A 16,767-nucleotide genomic window follows, 5' to 3' on the forward strand; every position below is an offset into this window, starting at 1 on the left:
CCAAAATGTATCAAATCATCCAACTGATCATAATTTATTCTATTTCTCATAAAAAAATATATATTACAAAACCTTTCTGTGAATTTCATCAATGGTTAAAAAAAAGCCACCAACAGTTTTTGCTTTGAGTGTTTTATTTATGTTGGAAAATTCACATTTTCTTGTCAAGGAGTAACAATGAAAGTTAATCGATTAATTGGTTTTGATCCATAGAATTGATTTTTTATTTTATTTTATTTTTTCAGTGAATGGAATGACTTGAAATAAAAAACACTAAATGTTTTGGGTTTGCTTTTTTAAATCTGGACTTCAGCTAACCCAGAATAAACAGACAATCAAGAATTTCTAAATTGAAGACCTTATTTTTTACCAAGCTGTTGTTGAAATGATATAAACCATTATAATAAAAAATAAAACCATTATAATGACAAATGTCATACAGTTCGTCAAAACCATTTAAATGAAAAATTTAGAGACTCTTTACCCTAAGAATATTTCATTAGTGTTTGTAGTTTTATCAGCGCACAACAAAAGCCAGTAAAAACCATCCCTTCCATTGTGGCTCTTTTGGCACAGGATTTGAATAAAACAGGGTTTTTTAGTTCTGATTAAGTTTTGTCATTTCTGTTAACATTTCAGATGACTGAGCTTAATGATGGTGAAAGGTTTAATCTATTGTCCCTCCATCCAAAAGGATCCATAATAATAGAAAATACCGTGTTTGATTTTTATTTTTTTTGCATTTTTAATTCACGAATGTCTGTTGCAGACGGATTGTTGACGCATTTTATTTTGAAAGAAACTTGCATGTCCTGTTGGCAAAAGCAACAGAAATATAAAATATTGTAATATAAATCCCAAAAATCCATAAATGAAAGGTTTGAAGGCAGCAAAAATAAACAAAGTCTTTTTTTCTAAACGGCGAGTTTGCTCTCGTTGGGTAAGAAACTGGACCAAATAGTTCTAGATCTTTCTAGAGTCAATAATGAAACTCGTACTGTTTTTATTTATAACTAATAGTTTTAAAGGGGCTCAAAAAGTCCTTTTATCATTTTATTTTGGCATGTTGATGGTGCCTATAAACCAAGAAAAAACAACTTTTTTTGTATTTTTTTCCCTTTATCTGATCATTTTGAGCCGCATGAAGGTGAAGGAAGTTTCCCACTGAACAAGAGGCCAGAAAGGAGACGACGAGCATCAAAACAGTGGAAAAAGAGGATGAAGAACTGATGAGAAAACAGCTTTCAGCTCCCTTCTTGTAAGCGGCCTCCTTCCAGTAAATTCAGCCCCAGGAGACTTTGTGAAACTTTACTCTGATCACGGCTGCAGCCAAACACTTCACCACATGCTGATCTTAATCCCAGCAGCTGCAGTGAAAGGAGAAATGAAACCGGAGACATCAAAGTAAACAGTCTGCTTTCAGTTGTTTGCTCCTCCACCATATTAGGACTTGTTCCTGGGGTCAGGGTTGCAGCTCCTCAGCCTGCAGTTCTGTCTTCAGTTTGAGGAAGATGTCTGCAGGACTGCTGCTTCTGCTCTGTGCTGCAGCTGTGCTGCGTCCCGCCGGCGCTCGCAGCCCCTACGACGAGCTGCCAGATGCCTACAGGCCTGGAGTGGATCTGGTGTTGGAGCAGCTCAGCTCGCATGCCAGCGTGCAACACCATTTCGTCTTCCTGAGGAGTCTGGAGAAGATGGAGATCGAGGTAAAGATCTGAGCTTCTGTGACACTATTCCCTGAAACCTTGTTTAACAGGAAAAAGAAACTCTAAATTAATGTTTGAACTATTCTTTTTTTGGGCTACAAAGCAGAAATGATCTGTAAAAAAAAATAAATAAATAAAAATCCACTTGGGAGTTGATTTTTGAGAAATTCACCATTGCATGCTTTTTTTAAGATATGTTTAGAACTCTTTTTTTTAATCATGTTTGTGTCTTCTAAATTTAAGAAGTGGTTTGAAAATTTATGTTTCTGATCAAAGAAACTTTTTTGATTGTACATTTTGTACAATAAAGGGTTAAAAGAGAAGATTAGTCTCAGATTAATTTAATCGGAAACTTGTGGAAACAAAGATCTGGAATTCTCTAAAACCAGAGGAAAACCACTAATTGCAAAAGGATGAGGGGAGTTTTTTATCCTTCCATCCTCTCAAAACCATTTATTTGTTTTTGTTTTTTTAAATGTGGAAACATTTCAAAGATCCTTCTTCATCTCCTCTTGTTTTCTTCTTTTCAGGGGAGTTTTGGGGTGAAATACCTCAACCATCACTTCTACCTGAAACCCACCAAATGTGCCAAAGGGGCTTCAAAGGAGCAACACTGCCCCTACAGGAATGACAGGGTAAGTGCATGTCCAAAAAGGAGAGATGGCTTCACCTTCTTCCCTCTGATGTCTGCTTTTCTTCTCCTCAGCCGCTCATGGATTGTTTAATCTGCTACAAAACCATCTCTGGACGGATGGATTCAAACCCCAGACCTTACGTCCACTGCATGCAGAAACCCAGGATCACCCAGGTATTCTAATCGGTTTTTGTTTGCTGGATCATAAATACTGTGAATAGGGAAAAAAAAAAAATCTTCAAAATAAGAGCGCAGATTTCTGTTTTGTGGATTTTTTGTAACAATCCCCTTAATAACCATCTGCACTCTTATGATTCTGTGGATAAATGCAACGATTTTTTCTTTTTGCACTGAAACAACACAAATTAACTAAATTTAAACAGAAATCAAAACTTGAGTGGACAGAATTATTAGTTTATTTCAAATTTTATTTTTCAAGATTCAAGATATTTTACTCTGTGTGTGTGTGTGTGTGTGTGTGTGTGTGTAATCTGATTACTATTAGAGGGAATAAAACCTGTTTTCTTCTCACGATCACTGTCTAAATGTGTGTAAAACGAAAGTGGTAGCATTCCTTTTTCAAAAATGCTATTATTAAAAACCGCGAAACTGACATTGTGTTTTGTTCCTCTTATTTTTTTAAGGAAATGAAAGCGACCCGGTTGGCAGAATGCAAAAAAATAAGCTACAATCCCGGAGCTCCCACCATCCTGGCTTTGTCAACTGGTTAAAAAGCAGCTGAGGACAAATGCTTCTGTGTAGCAACAGTATGTCTTTATTACTCACATTTTATTCTGTGTCTACTTTTGGTAAATTCATTAAAAATGATAGGAAGTCGGCTTTTCTCTGCTTTTTTAAACATTTGATCTGCTTTTGAAATTCGCCACATTTTGGACAAAATTTATCAAAAGAGAAGAAAAATACAATGTTTTTGCTTTATTTAAAAAAAATCTACACAGTAAATTATTTAAAAAAAATTAAAGGCTTGAAAATCTCCATTTCAGCCTGAGTTATGATTCATTTTAGGGGAACGAGTGAGAATTTAACGATTTTCCAGTGGTTCACACTTTCACCAGAGGCAGACAAATGATTCATTAGATCATTTTGCCAGTCCTTCAGGAAATCTAAATTAAAACTTGAAATAAACTGAAATGAGTTGTAATGACAGCAGCAAAGATTGTTTCTATTTTGCCTGATTTTTGTCTCCAAAGTAAAAGCCGAGCTGAATTTCTTGCACTCTGCTGCCCTCTTGGGTTCATCTTCTGAATTACTGTTTTTTGCTTTCTTATGTAAAGTTCTGTTACTCCAATTTTATATAAAAAAAAAACCTGAAACCATATAATTCTTCAGCCAATAAACACCAAATAAAAGCACCAACCGTGTCAGAGTATATGTTAGACATGCATCTTCATTCTGCAGTGATGCTTTTAAATGCACATTTGGAAAATTTACATTAAAGGTAAGTTTTACCTACATTTACACATCATTTAATCTAATCTTTGATTTTGAGATCATTTTCATCTTGTAGTTTAGTTTGCAGCTTTAACTGTCACTTAAAACTATAATAACAATTTCTATAAGATAATAATGACATATAGTATTTAATGGAAGTTGATTAAATTTTGTGAAATGTTTAAGTGTATTTAAGTTACAGAAAATTCCGTACGTTTTTTTGTGTGAATCCACATTTTAGTGTGTATTTTATTTAAGGAACATTATTTTGTACTTTAGTCTGCATTTAGGAGAATTCTTAGTTTGATTACAAGGTGCAAAGAATTAATAGTATGAACGTGTTCCAACACAAACTGTATTCATCATTTTCAGAAAGGAACATTTGAACTTTTCTCTGAATTTTTGTGATTGATTGATTTCAAGGATTGTAGTCAAAGCAATAAAAAAATTCACACAGATTCATTAAACTCATAACAGAAATGATGAAATGCATAAATAAAAAAACAGAAAACAAAAAAACATTTACATCACAACTAAAGACATGCTGACCTTGATTTATTGCTTGAAAAGCAGTGGTAGGTGAGAATTTTTCATTTATTTAATGTTGGGGTCTGGTGGTTGAAAGCTTTTCTCTTCTAATCCAAGAGATTTTATTGATTTCAAAACCTTTTTTAGGATTGAACTGAACAATAAATGTTTTCCCTCATAATAATTTCCATTACTTAATGGGCTTCTAACTTTTAAAATCCTTATGTTATATTCTGCCTTTGAGTGATAAAATATGAATTTTTCTGCCATTTCGGCCATAAATTACGTACGTCTTTCTGCTTTCTGCCTTTGCCTGATTTTCTGCTCACCTGGCAGGTGTGAGCCAAAATCCTGAGCAGCACCTGATGGCTGTATAGTCAGAGGAGGCTCAACCAGAGAGAGGGCGTTGGCGCCACGTTGGTTCAGATATGCGGACATCACCCGCATGATGATGACATCATCATCTGGGGTCTTCAGACACATCTCTGACTATTTTTTTTGTACTTTTGTACTTCTTCCATGGTTTTAATGTGGTTATAACTTTATTTTATTTATTTATTATTAAAAAAAATTAGAACCCAGAAAGTTAATTAGAATTGAATGATTATCTAAGCGTTTCTACAAAACAAGCTTTTAGCTCTTTAACTGAATTCTCAAACTAAAGGTAAAAACAAAACAGTTTGAAAACATGTTTTTGAAACAATTTCTTGTGGGAATTTTTAAAAATAATGTTTCACAGATTTTTTTCTTGGTCAGATGGATAAAGGTTTAGAATAAACGTCCACAAATCCAATTTATAAATATTTTTTTATTTATCATTTGCCTTAATTCATTTAACTTACTTTACTTCAAGAATATGCTTAACCCTTGTGCTATCTTAGATGACCCCACCCTTACTTTGACGTGTTCTCCCTACCATGACAAATGTGGATAAAGGTGGAAATATTTCATGTAATCCATGGACACCAGTGAAGATCACAAATCATTGAAGAAAAAAGGTTCAGCGCACTGTCTAGTGGGTCTAGATGACCCAACTCCCAATGGTAAAGTGCCTAGGATAGAACAAGGGTTAAATTGAAAATGTAATTGCAGAAATTTACCTCTAGAGGTCAGTCTCCTCGCATAGTTGCCTCACTCCAGGTGGCATTTCTTCAATTAACTAAGTAATTAACTAATTTCTTTAATTAATCTGATTTAGTTTTGGTTAAATGGTTCTTCCTGCTTTGAACTAGTCCTTTGTTTCAGGCCTGGTTTGACTTCTTGCAGGTTTATTTTAAGAAAACCCAGTTTTCTGAAACAACTTCCAGTTTTTTTGTGTTATATTCTCTGAGCAAAAGCCTCCATATTCATCATTTAAGAAGCTGGTGAATCTGGATTAAACTGACAATTCGGTTTAAGAAATGTAAATTAAATTAAAGGTTATTCTGTTGCACTTTTGACAGAAAATGAATCTCTTTGTTTTTCATCCTTTCACTTTTTTTTAAAGAAAAAACCTCCATGAAGTGGTGCATTTCCTGTATGAAGGTGATTTACTCCAAACCAACATGTTTCTGTGTCGCATGTGATTTCTGGCGGTTGTTGTTCTCCTGTTGGCGCTCCCTCTGCTCCTCGTCATCCTCGGAGCTGGACGTCTAGACGCGTCCATTGTCTGCTCGGCTCTGCGCGCCTCCTTGTGCCAAAAGTAAATCTCATTAACAGATTGGTAGAACTGGGGCTCACTGTGAGCAGCCGGCGCTAAATATAGAGAAACAAGGTGATTACTATAAACTAGATCTATGATTACATCTGAACTCATGACCTGTGCCCTTTCATTCCCTCCCAGCTTTTCAAAAGAAGCAAAGAAGGAAGTTCATTTTCCAGCTAAATGAGGAGAAGACATGCAGGTTTTGGGACATAAAAAGTTCAGTCATAGTCTGTTTTTTAGCAGAACCACCAGATGGCAAACTGGGATTATATTCAAAGCTGAAGTAAACACAGACTGAGGGCGGCACTCTTTCTAATTGGGCTCAAAGAGAAAGAAGCTTTGAAGGTGCAGCTCTGCGGCAGGTTGTTGTTTTCAGGTTCGGTTGTGGATTTTAGCTCTGAACGCACCTTTAACCTGCAGGATCAAAGAGCTTTGCTGCACATCCATCACCTGAGCACAGCAGGAAGCAGAATTACATGAAAGTGTCAACATCTTAATAAACTGTTGGTCAAAACATGCAAAGTTTGTCAAAATTGTGACTCTATTCCTGATTATTTCTGATTTTAACATGTGTTTAAAATAGAAAATATTGTTTTTATTGTTTTTTCCCTTAATAATCTTCATTTCAGGCTCAAGTCAAGTGGGAGGATAGTTCCCATAATGCACTCTGTGAGGTGGGCACCAGCATCCTCGACTGTCAGCTTTTGTGAAAGGAATTTTCTGCAGCTTGTAGTTTGCAACTCACCTCATATTTAAATGAATTACCTTTTTTTCGTATAAAAATAAATCTCTTTTTATTCAATGATCACCTTCTGGACTTCCCTTTGATGCCAACAAGGATTAAGCAGGTTTGGAAAATGGATGGATGGACTTCCTGGACTTAATTTCGCCCATTTTGAACTCAAAATGTTTTCTAACGTCACTAACTTCACAGTTTACAAATGTCGTTGGATGAAATAAGTATCTCAGTTTTTACAACCCGGTTTCCCAATTTCCCACCAAACTGAACGTTTTTGTCAACAAAATGCACATTAAACATAAAACATGTGCGTGGAAAAACTGTTTTTCTGAACTCCAGATGCTTGTTTTTCTGCTGAGCATGTCTGTTTTTACCTCAGAGCCCCTGAGGTAATGGTGGGACTTGATCCCACGGAAGGGATCCAGACAAACGAGCGGATGACCTCCTGACATTTCTGACCCCAGCTACCTTTGCCCTGGATTTTGCTGCTCTGTTCTTTGACCCCCCTCCCTCCCTCCCTTCTTTGTAACGCACAAAGAGCTCTTTCTCTTAAAACAGATCCGGGCTCTCCTGGAACTGGTTTCAGATTTGTGGGGTCGACTCTCTCTTAGGCTGATTCTGAATCCTGTTGTGTTGAAGGAAGAACCTCACAGGTGAGAAAAAGGTTTGACTGACAGCACTTAGTCATTTAACAATCAGTTCACAGTAATGGAGGCTTCAATGATTTTTCAGCTGCTTTAGAAACGCAGAAAACCCAATAAAAAATGTAGAACTCATCACTGAAACAGACATTTAGAAATAAATATATATAAGGATAAAAAATAAAAAACTTCATGAGGATTTTTCTCCGTTAGGAGGTAAATTTTTACAATTTTCAGTCTTCAGCTGCAATCAAAAACATTGCACCAAGCCTTTTCTAAAAGTCCTTTTATTCCATGGAAAACTGTTTTATCCACCGACTACAAACCCAAAAAGGGAATAAAAATAATTGTTGTAGTTTAATCAGATGAAATCATGATGTTATGTTAGTACTTTGCAAAAGTGCATAAACAGCAAGAAATCTAAAAAATATGCAATTAAGACAGAAAAAAATAAAAATAAAGCAGAAAGAAAGCGCATTTATTTGAGTAAAATTCAGATAGAAAAGGCAACAATTATTTTTCATAAGCAAGATTCGGTAATTCCTCTAAAACGGCTCATATTTTTATACTTTGGGTAGATTAAATTTAATCCGCCTCGGAATGGCATCCCAATCTCCGATGAACGTGAACGCGCCGTGCGCACGCTATCCAGGGTTTACGGTACTTGGCTCAGTCCCTCTGCGCACCGTGCCTGTTGGCACCCCCCACCCCTCCCGCCCTCCTGCTTCTGCAACACGGAGACGCAAGAGGAAGATGGTCGGAGGATAAAGTCTCCTCCATCTGACGACACGCGCTCCGGAGGGATCCGCGCGCCGGCGCTTTCCGCGTGCGCCGCCTCGGCGTGAATGGACGAATTATAAGCAGAGAGCCGTTTCGCAACCCTGCCTTCTCGTGCTCGCAGGGCGCGTGCGGTCTGGGATGTATTTTTCCACTCTGTTAAGTTATTCCGTGCGCGCACTTGCACTTTGAACCCAAAGGGCGCATCAGCTGTTCCCGAGTGTCTCGTTCAAACGGCGCTGATTGATCTGCAGGGGAGTTCGCGCGCCAAGGAGGGCTGTCGGAGCGACTCCTGCCGTCTGTGGGGGGTGGATCTCCTCCTCCAGACAAGCGGCGGACTCTGCGCTACCGCCTCTCCCCTCCTCCTCCTCCTCCGCCACAGCAAAACCCAGAACGAAAGGAGGAGGTGAAGATCTGGACGCACGCGCTGGTAAAATGACGATGTCTGTCCCAGAGAGGAAATCGGGATCGGAGGGGAAGGAGGAAGAAAGCGAGGATGAGAGCGAGATCCTGGAGGAGAGCCCGTGCGGCCGCTGGCAGAAGCGCAAGGAGCAGGTTGGTGTGTTTTTCCGTCCGCTGGACGGATTCCCGATCAATCAATAGATCAATCGGGCTGGGCGCCGCTGATCCCGAGCGGTTGCGCAACGCTCGAGCCAGGCCGAGATTTTCTGCACCGTAAATCGCACACTGTGGTGAATGCGGGGATCACTGAAGCCCACATGGAGCCCATTCCAGCGCGCAGGCTGTGCCGCGCGTTGACCTGAACACAAACATACGCAGCGAGTCTGTGGTCATCATTGGAGGTCAAATGAGTTCATGCCGCTAAACTGGAGATGCTTCTGCTGCTTTAGAGGCGAGAAGAAGTCATTCATTGACTCACAACAAAGCAAACAATGTGAAGTTTTTTTTCCCATCTTATTATTGTAGACGGCATGGTTTCCATCTAAATCTAACATTCTTTTCCATTTTTGGACCCTCTCTGCGCTTGGTTTTCACTAAGACAGAGGCTGTAGATCCTAAAAAATCTAGTTCTGAATCTAATAGATTACTCAAGTTGTTTGATTGACAAACTTTAAGTCCCACTCCGATCATGTTTAGATCAGTTTTCAAAGTGTTCCCAGTCTTCTTGAAATTATGATGATGCCATTTTTAACCCTTGTGCAAGCTTAGATGACCAAAGGTGGATAAATGTTTTCATGTAATCCATGGACACCAGTGAAGATCACAAATCATTTAAGAAAAAAGGTTCAGAGCTCTGTCTAGTGGGTCTAGATGACCCAACTCCCAATGTTAAAGTGCCTAGGAGAGCACAAGGGTTAAACAAAATCATAAACCTGTGTTGTTGTCTATGACGTAGTTTTTGCAGAGTTCCTTAACTGCTGGCATGTCCCACCCCACTCCCTGTCACCCATAACTGTCCCTTGTTTACACGCTCTTTATCTAATTTACAGCCCCTCACACCCTCCAACCTAACATTAGTGGTGCAACACAAATGGTGAACATTATTGTACGGTTTAGATCCAGATTCCAGCTCAGACGAGGAAAACAAAAGATGTTCAAGGATCTATTTTTCTGCAAGCGGATGCATCAGAATGGAGCAGAGCAGGGAGCTTCTGGCCCGTGCAACGTATTTTCTATCTCACAAATACAATACAGCATTTTTTTTTTCTAAAATACCACAAGAGCTTGTTAAAAATAAATAAAAATGGGGGGGTCTTAAAATGAAAAAAAGCTTTCAGGAAACCAAAAAGTTAAAGTGACCCTCTGCAAACATTTGAGCTGTAACTGCTTCCAGTGATGGTTTCTGCCACCACTGAGACATGTTTGGAGACTTTCTCACCTGCATTATATTATGAATCTTCGGTAACTCTGGATTTTCTTGGGGGGGTGAAGTCAGTTTCCAAGGAGGTTTTGCTCATCCATACATTAGGAATTCTCTGTTTATTTGTTTGTTTGTTTTTTAAAATGAGCTTTTTTTAGTTTAGGAAAATTTGACTTTTGAAAAAGCTTTTAAGTTGCCATTTGGACAGAAACTGTAAAAACTGTCTTTGAACCTTGGTACAGTCCAAAGTATTTACTTGAAGTGTTTACTTTTACAGCGTTTCAGGTTCCATGCAGAGCTTTTCTCTAAACTGTGTCACTCTAAATCTATTTTTACAAGACAAAATTAAGTATGTCTATGAAGACTCTCATTCATCCAGGTAGATTCCAGATGACAACCTTCAAACCTATTACTATGAAAGATAAAATTAAGTGAATTCTGCATTTATTTAACAAAATGTGGGATTGATGAACAGTAGACACCAAACAATCTCATCAAATTTGATTTCTTAAGTCATAAAATGAAATAAACATCATAATCTGATGTTTTTGCGTGTTTATTTATTGAAAAAAACAAAAAACAAACATGTATAAGTAACATGTCAACCGTTTTAGGGGGAGATACTGTCTAATATTTGGAGAATATTTATAATTAAATGGTTACAAATAACCTAAAGAAAAATTTAAAAACTTCAGGAAATTTGAGTTTGTAGCCAAATGTTGAATAAAAGGTTTTAAACAGAACATTGGATGTTTGAGTAAAAAAAAACTTTTTTGGTCCTCTTTTTTGACTACTTTTACATTATTTTATCTTAAATTATAGCTAAAGTTTCTCATTTGAATGATCTCTGGATGTTCATTATCAGGGAAAATAACTGTTGTTTTCAGGTGAAGCTGTGGGTGTTTCCTTCACTTGCCACGTCTGATAAGGCGGAGAATTTAAGTTGTGGGCTATCTGTGGTACGCACACAGAGAGGACGCCGAAGCTGCATTTTCTGCACCGGCTGAACATTCTGCATGTTGAAACAAACCCGAGCAAACACAAACCCCCCTCCCTGATGACTTTCCACTCATTGATTAACCATCCGAGAGCTGCTCCTGCTGCCACACTGTTTCATTCCGAGTCTCGCAGAGAGTTCAGTTATCACTGTTTTTTTTAATGCTTTATGGGCTTCATAATTGATGAGTCTATCAAAAAATGTTTTAAAGGGATTTCTGATTCTCTCCCGGTTGATCTAATTGACATCAGGTTCAGATGTTTTTTTGTAAGAAACTGCGAGTCTTTTCAGCAGGAAAACTCAGTTTGCAATATTTAATACACTCTTACTAACCTCAATTTGTTGTTATTTACGTCTCCTATCAGGGTGGCTTGCTTTGACAAACATTGTCTTTACATTTGGGGTCTTTGTGAGAGTTTTTAACTCAATAGAGCATTTCTTTTGTTTTCCTTTATGTTACTTTTTTTACAATCCCCTGCAAGGGGTGTAATATAAATTGGGGGCTCGGATTTTACTGTTACAAGCCCCCTATCCTGTTTTGCACCTCTTGTCTGCACCAGCCTTCAAACCACCAAAAATACAGATGCCAGGACCATAAACTCTAATTTTTAATTAAGTTAATTGTCTTAGCAGCGTATTGTTAGTGCTGTGATGGCTGAATGATTTGGATTTTTCTTTCTTTCTTTTTTAATGTCTTATGCCTTCCCCCTCTAGACAAGAAGTCCATAACAACCTTAAAAACAGAAAAATGTCACGAAGCTGCAACAACATGCATTCAGAGTGTGCAGTTTGCATAAAAATAGAGATGGCTTTATATTTAAAGAAAAAAATAGACTTTTTTTTTTTACCCTTTTTTCAATTTTGGGAATTTTTTGGGTTGTTATTAAAGGCAGTTACATCTTCGTGTCCTGAGGGACTGCACCACCTTGTTTTGACTGGGAAGCACAGATGTTAAACCCAAAAACACAGAAGCAGGTTTGAGACTGAGCTGTTTCCTGAATTATCTCCTTACAAACCTCATTCAGCTGCTGTTGGTGCTTCAATTGAGTCTAATCTGTCCTAATCATGTTGTTCTGCAGCTGCAGTCTTCGTCAGAACTGCTTCAATCTGCAGGATTTACATGCGTGACTCCATGAGTGTGAAACTCAAAATGTTGAAACTTGAAGAAGACAAAACATTTTTCTCCAAACCTTCAATTTGTGGCCAAAACTGCTGTGGAAGAAAGTGGGTCATGTACTTTTGTGGGGAAATATTACGACTCATCGTGTCTGAAGCTGTGACACCAGAAAAACTGTAAACAGAAAGATGTTCCTTTTTTACTTGAAAACATCAGAAGTTGCACATTAGTTTCATTTTTTGAGTGATTTCAAAAGATTTTAGATTTGTTACTCAATGATTATTTTTTTTCAACTCTTACTTTACTCCAACTCCTTGATTTTCAGTTTGTGGATTCTCTGTCTATCAAGTAATGCGCCTAAAGTTTTCTGGTTTTTCACTGTTAGGGATAATCAGGTGACTGAAGCTGATCAATCAGATCCACTCCAATCAACTTCTGATCCATCTTTAAAGCGTTCCTAGTGGTCTTTTAATCGTGATTATGCCGTTTTTTTAGCCAAAATAATAAAGAAACAGTCATTTTCTAGGTCGTAGTTTCTGCAGAGCGGCAGGCAGGTCATTAGAAATTTGCATTTAAGTTGAAGGAGGAACCTTTGGTGCGGAGCAACCCCGCCCCTCTTCCCTTTTCTGCTGCCAAGCCGAGGAGCAGGTATCTTGTGGCCCCACCCAGCATATTTTCTACGTCACAAATACGATATTTTTCAAACAAGATTCCTGATTTGCAACAATTTGAGTGAAGAAATACTCAGAAATTCATTTTTGAGCTTAGTTTTTGTCATGAGAAAAATGCCACAAGAACATGTTAAAAACACCGTTTTGGTTTAAGATCCTACAGAATCTTTTTCCTTCATTGGGATTATCTGATACATCTATAATGTATAGGAAGGTAAATCTCCCTTCTTACTAATTTCGTTCCCGCCCAGCCTGAACAGAAGATTATCGCTCTGACATCTCGGTTGGAGAACGGCAGCGTGGGTCTCCTGAAGCGGACCCACACCCAGCTGAGCTCCACAGCTCGCATCTGTCTCCATCTGTTCACAGGGAGATGAAAGGATTTCGGGGTCACACAGCTCTTGTGTCATTTCAGGTGTGAGTTTGACAGACACTCTGAAATCTGAAACTGCATCGAGAACTGTGAGAAGCTCTCCCACGGTGATGTCATTTTACATGAAACGACATGCTTTCCAAGTTTCAACCATGAAAACCATGCATAAGCTCCTCAGTCTGGTATTTTCAAGCCCTTAAGCGGAGCATTTGAACCCTCCCATCAACTTTTCCTCCTCGTTAAGGAGCTCCATCATGTTCCACCTTAGCAGAGGCTCCTCCTAATAACTATAATAACTCGGCGGCAGCAGCAGCGGCCTGTGTTTTCAGAACCGGCGCTCGCTCAAGTTTTCTGAGCGGTGAAGCATGCAGGGAGGCTAACAGACCGACTTGGAGCACAAATCTAAGAACTTGTGCCTAAAAGCTCATTCATTTTTAGTTATGCACTGTAGTGTCAGTACGTTTAGCAGGACTCTGTTTGCTCGTTCAACCTAAAGCAGTTACATTTTACCCCAATGTGCTTTTTATTAACGTTGTATATTAATAATACAAGTGAGATCAAAGCATAAATTGGATTATTTTGCTCCTAACTGTTGCATTTCTTAAAGTGTGCGGCTAAAAATGGAGCTTGAGAAAATTAGGAATCGGTTCAGATAGCGTTCAAAAAACTTTTTAGCATAAAATGCATCGTATTGACCTAATACAAATGAGAAAACGGGAAAAGTGTCTCTGCTGCAGTTAGTAACTTTATTTACATTTTAATTTTTACACGACGATGATTTCTTGGTTTCGGTTCTACCTGGCAGCTTAAATGGTCATTTTGTTTTGTTTTTATTCCCACGTTTGGTTGACAGAAACCAAGAATTTAATCGGATGAACCTGCCAGGAAACAAAAAAAGCACAGCCTTGTTTGCCAATTAGCTGTTTTTTTCTTTTAATGCTTCACTTACATAGTTTTATCCATCAGGTAGTCCATTTGCATTCACACTGTGGTGAACCACGACAGGGTTCACTTGCAAGCTAACCAAAGTCCTGGTTTCCAGGCCACTCGTTTGGCCCACACCACACATTTTGGACAAAAAGTGATTCTATTTTGTTTGTAACGACAGAAAAAAATTAATAAGACGGTGAGGATTAAGTAGTCTACCCTCACTACCTGAAACGATTTACAAAAGGGCCGGAAATGGAAAACTCAGATGAAGCAAGTTTAAACGTTTGCTCACAGGCTTAGGCATTGGATCTGTAACTTGTAAATGTTTTAGAAAAGTCTCTGAATTGCATTGTTGTTTCTGTAATGCTTTTAATTGATCGGTCCCGATGTCTGGACCGGGACTCCCTTGAAAAAGAGATTGGTGTATTTGACTTTTCCTGGTTGAATAAATAAACGTTAACCCTTATGCTATCCTAGGCACTTTAACATTGGGTGTTGGGTCATCTAGACCAGTGTTTTTCAACCAGTGTGCCGCGGCACACTAGTGTGCCGTGAGAGATGGTCAAGTGTGCCGTGGAAAATTGCCCTCATTAACTGATCTAAAAACATTTCCCATCTCCAGGATTTCAGCTCTTTGTTCATCCAAACAGGCCCTGATAAAACACTGAGGAGTTAGGAATATCAAAGATCATAAAATACCTTTTCTTTGCGTTTATTTTATTTTATTAAAGACATTTTGATAAGAATGACGGTACCGCGATTCAGCTGCAGCTTCGGCTGTATTTTGGAAAAGTCCCGTCCCTTTAACTGTCTCCACCAATCATTCTTGAAAGCTTAATCACATGTCATCAGTCTGACCAATCAGAAGTGGTTAAAGTCTTCACTTCCTTGTCCCGATTTAGCTCGTAAAGTCACTCAGTTCTAACAAAAACACCAGCTAAAGCTCGTCTTTAGCGGTGTAGCTTTCCACAGAATCCGGTATCAGACAGTGGAACAAGTGAACAAAACAGTGAAGCTCCGAAAAGCGATCTTCGGCCGTTTTATGCACTACCTCTCCCATGATGCATTGGGTTGTGAGAGTGACAGCGCACAAGGAGATCTGTTGTTAAACGTCTTGAAACCAACGAACACACATCAAACTGTTTTTAAATCTTCTAACTTAACTTTTATTGCATCTTTAAGAAAAAAACAGCTGCAATTTCCAGCTTTTTCTGACACAATTATCTCAAAAATGCACGTGAGATTGTGGAGGGGCTGTAGATAAATACAGACTATGAGTTTCTCCTTTTTTTTTTTTTATTCTTGGATGCTGGTGTGCCGCAGGATTTTTTTAAGGTTAAAGTGTGCCGTGGCTCAGAAAAGGTTGAAAAACACTGATCTAGACGCACTAGACAGTGCGCTGAACCTTTTTTTTTTCAATGATTTGTGGACCTCACTGGTGTCCATGGATTACATGAAAACCTTTATCCACCTTTGTCATGGCAGGTAGAATTCATCAATGCAAGGATCGGGTCATCTGGTCCCAATAGGATAGCACAAGGGTTAATAAAATAAGATAAATTAATAACATACTTAAGTTAAAATTTGAAAGAGCTTTAGTTATTAAGTTTAAAAAGTTTAAAACTGTGCATAAAAAGGGGTTTTATTGAAGTTATGACTAAAATCCAGAGTTTAGGATCATTTTAAGTTATTAGATGCCGTTTGGGATTAATTTTGCATGATGCAAAAAAAAAGTTTAAAACTATATAATCCAGATTAGTGCACAACAAACACACATAGTGTTATATTATGGAATTTGATCATACATTTGTTCCAAAATGACCCTCAGAAATGATGCTGCTGCCGCCAAACTGAATCCTTTTTGACATGAATGGAGCTTCATGGATTTTATAATGGGGGGGGGGTGTCCTTCTTCCTGCTGGTTCACTGTAGAACATTGAGCTCCTTCCCTGTGAGTGATGCCAGATGGTGGTCAATCTTCAGTACATTCACTTTCAGCGTTTTTTTTATTTTTTAATTTACAGCTCATGATGGTCATGTGACCTGCCCTTGTTACCCGGCGGCAAAATGTGAGGCTGGGAGGTCTCTGGGAGGTCACGAGATCTTTCATAGAGATAGATGTCAGCACTTTCCACTCCAGCTGTGTGGAAAAAAAAGCCATCTGGGTTTCCAGCCTGTTTGACGTAAACTCAGTCTTGGAGGAAAGATTTCATTTGGTCACTTTTAGGGAGTCCTGTCTGAACTTTTCATCGTTTTGAGGACCAAACGTGACAAACCTCCTCGAGGGAGTTGCATAAACCAGTGGTCCTCAACAGGACTGAGAAAGGAAAAAAACACTACCTACATTTTTTCTGTTTTCCTTTCAAATCTGGTTCTAAATGAAGTTTTATTTTGAAAAACTCCAACTTTTTTTTGTTGACGCATGCGTGACTAGTTGCTCAGTCACGTTTGATATATCTATCTGCAGCAACCGCTAAACTGAAAGCCCAAAGCTAGCAAAGGTAACAAAAAACAAACGTAGTGGGAAAGTTTGTTTTGGCAGAAAAAAATCCCTTGACTTCAAAATAAAAGAAATCTGCATTTAACAGACAAAAAACAGGAGTTTTTACTCCAAATATGGATTTATTTAGTCAGTTGTTTAAACAGATCGTAATAATAATGAATGATATTCAACAACTGGCTGTCTTATGTTACAAGGA

At 38.3% G+C, this 16,767-nt stretch overlaps 2 protein-coding genes across 3 annotated transcripts in view; both read left to right on the forward strand.

Annotated features, from left to right (window-relative positions):
• The first annotated feature begins 1,407 nt into the window (after positions 1–1,407).
• LOC101163284 lies at positions 1,408–3,710 on the forward strand. The gene is made up of 4 exons (XM_004081152.4): positions 1,408–1,703; positions 2,234–2,338; positions 2,410–2,511; positions 2,982–3,710. The coding sequence occupies exons 1-4, from the start codon at positions 1,512–1,514 to the stop codon at positions 3,066–3,068; spliced, it is 486 nt and encodes a 161-aa protein (XP_004081200.1). The 5' UTR covers positions 1,408–1,511; the 3' UTR covers positions 3,069–3,710.
• A 4,376-nt stretch (positions 3,711–8,086) lies between these two features.
• Positions 8,087–16,767, forward strand: part of nrbp2 (nuclear receptor binding protein 2) — a 40,834-nt gene continuing 32,153 nt past the window's right edge. Inside the window, exon 1 of one of the 2 annotated variants that reach the window (XM_011489046.3) lies at positions 8,087–8,713. In XM_011489046.3, the coding sequence (XP_011487348.1) occupies positions 8,594–8,713 (120 nt within the window). In that variant the 5' untranslated portion in view covers positions 8,087–8,593. The remainder of the gene's footprint in view (positions 8,714–16,767) is intronic. The other variant, XM_004081154.4, reaches the window with a different exon arrangement.

The sequence above is a fragment of the Oryzias latipes genome, chromosome 20 (assembly GCF_002234675.1).
Source record: "Oryzias latipes chromosome 20, ASM223467v1".
NCBI lineage: Eukaryota > Metazoa > Chordata > Actinopteri > Beloniformes > Adrianichthyidae > Oryzias > Oryzias latipes.

Bases quoted from the DNA above. Each gene is read 5' to 3' on its own strand.
- LOC101163284 (XM_004081152.4), top strand. From the start codon at position 1,512: ATGTCTGCAGGACTGCTGCTTCTGCTCTGTGCTGCAGCTGTGCTGCGT. The intron at 1,704-2,233 runs GTAAAGATCTGA...TCTTCTTTTCAG, and splicing joins TGGAGAAGATGGAGATCGAG to GGGAGTTTTGGGGTGAAATA. The intron at 2,512-2,981 runs GTATTCTAATCG...TATTTTTTTAAG, and splicing joins AGAAACCCAGGATCACCCAG to GAAATGAAAGCGACCCGGTT.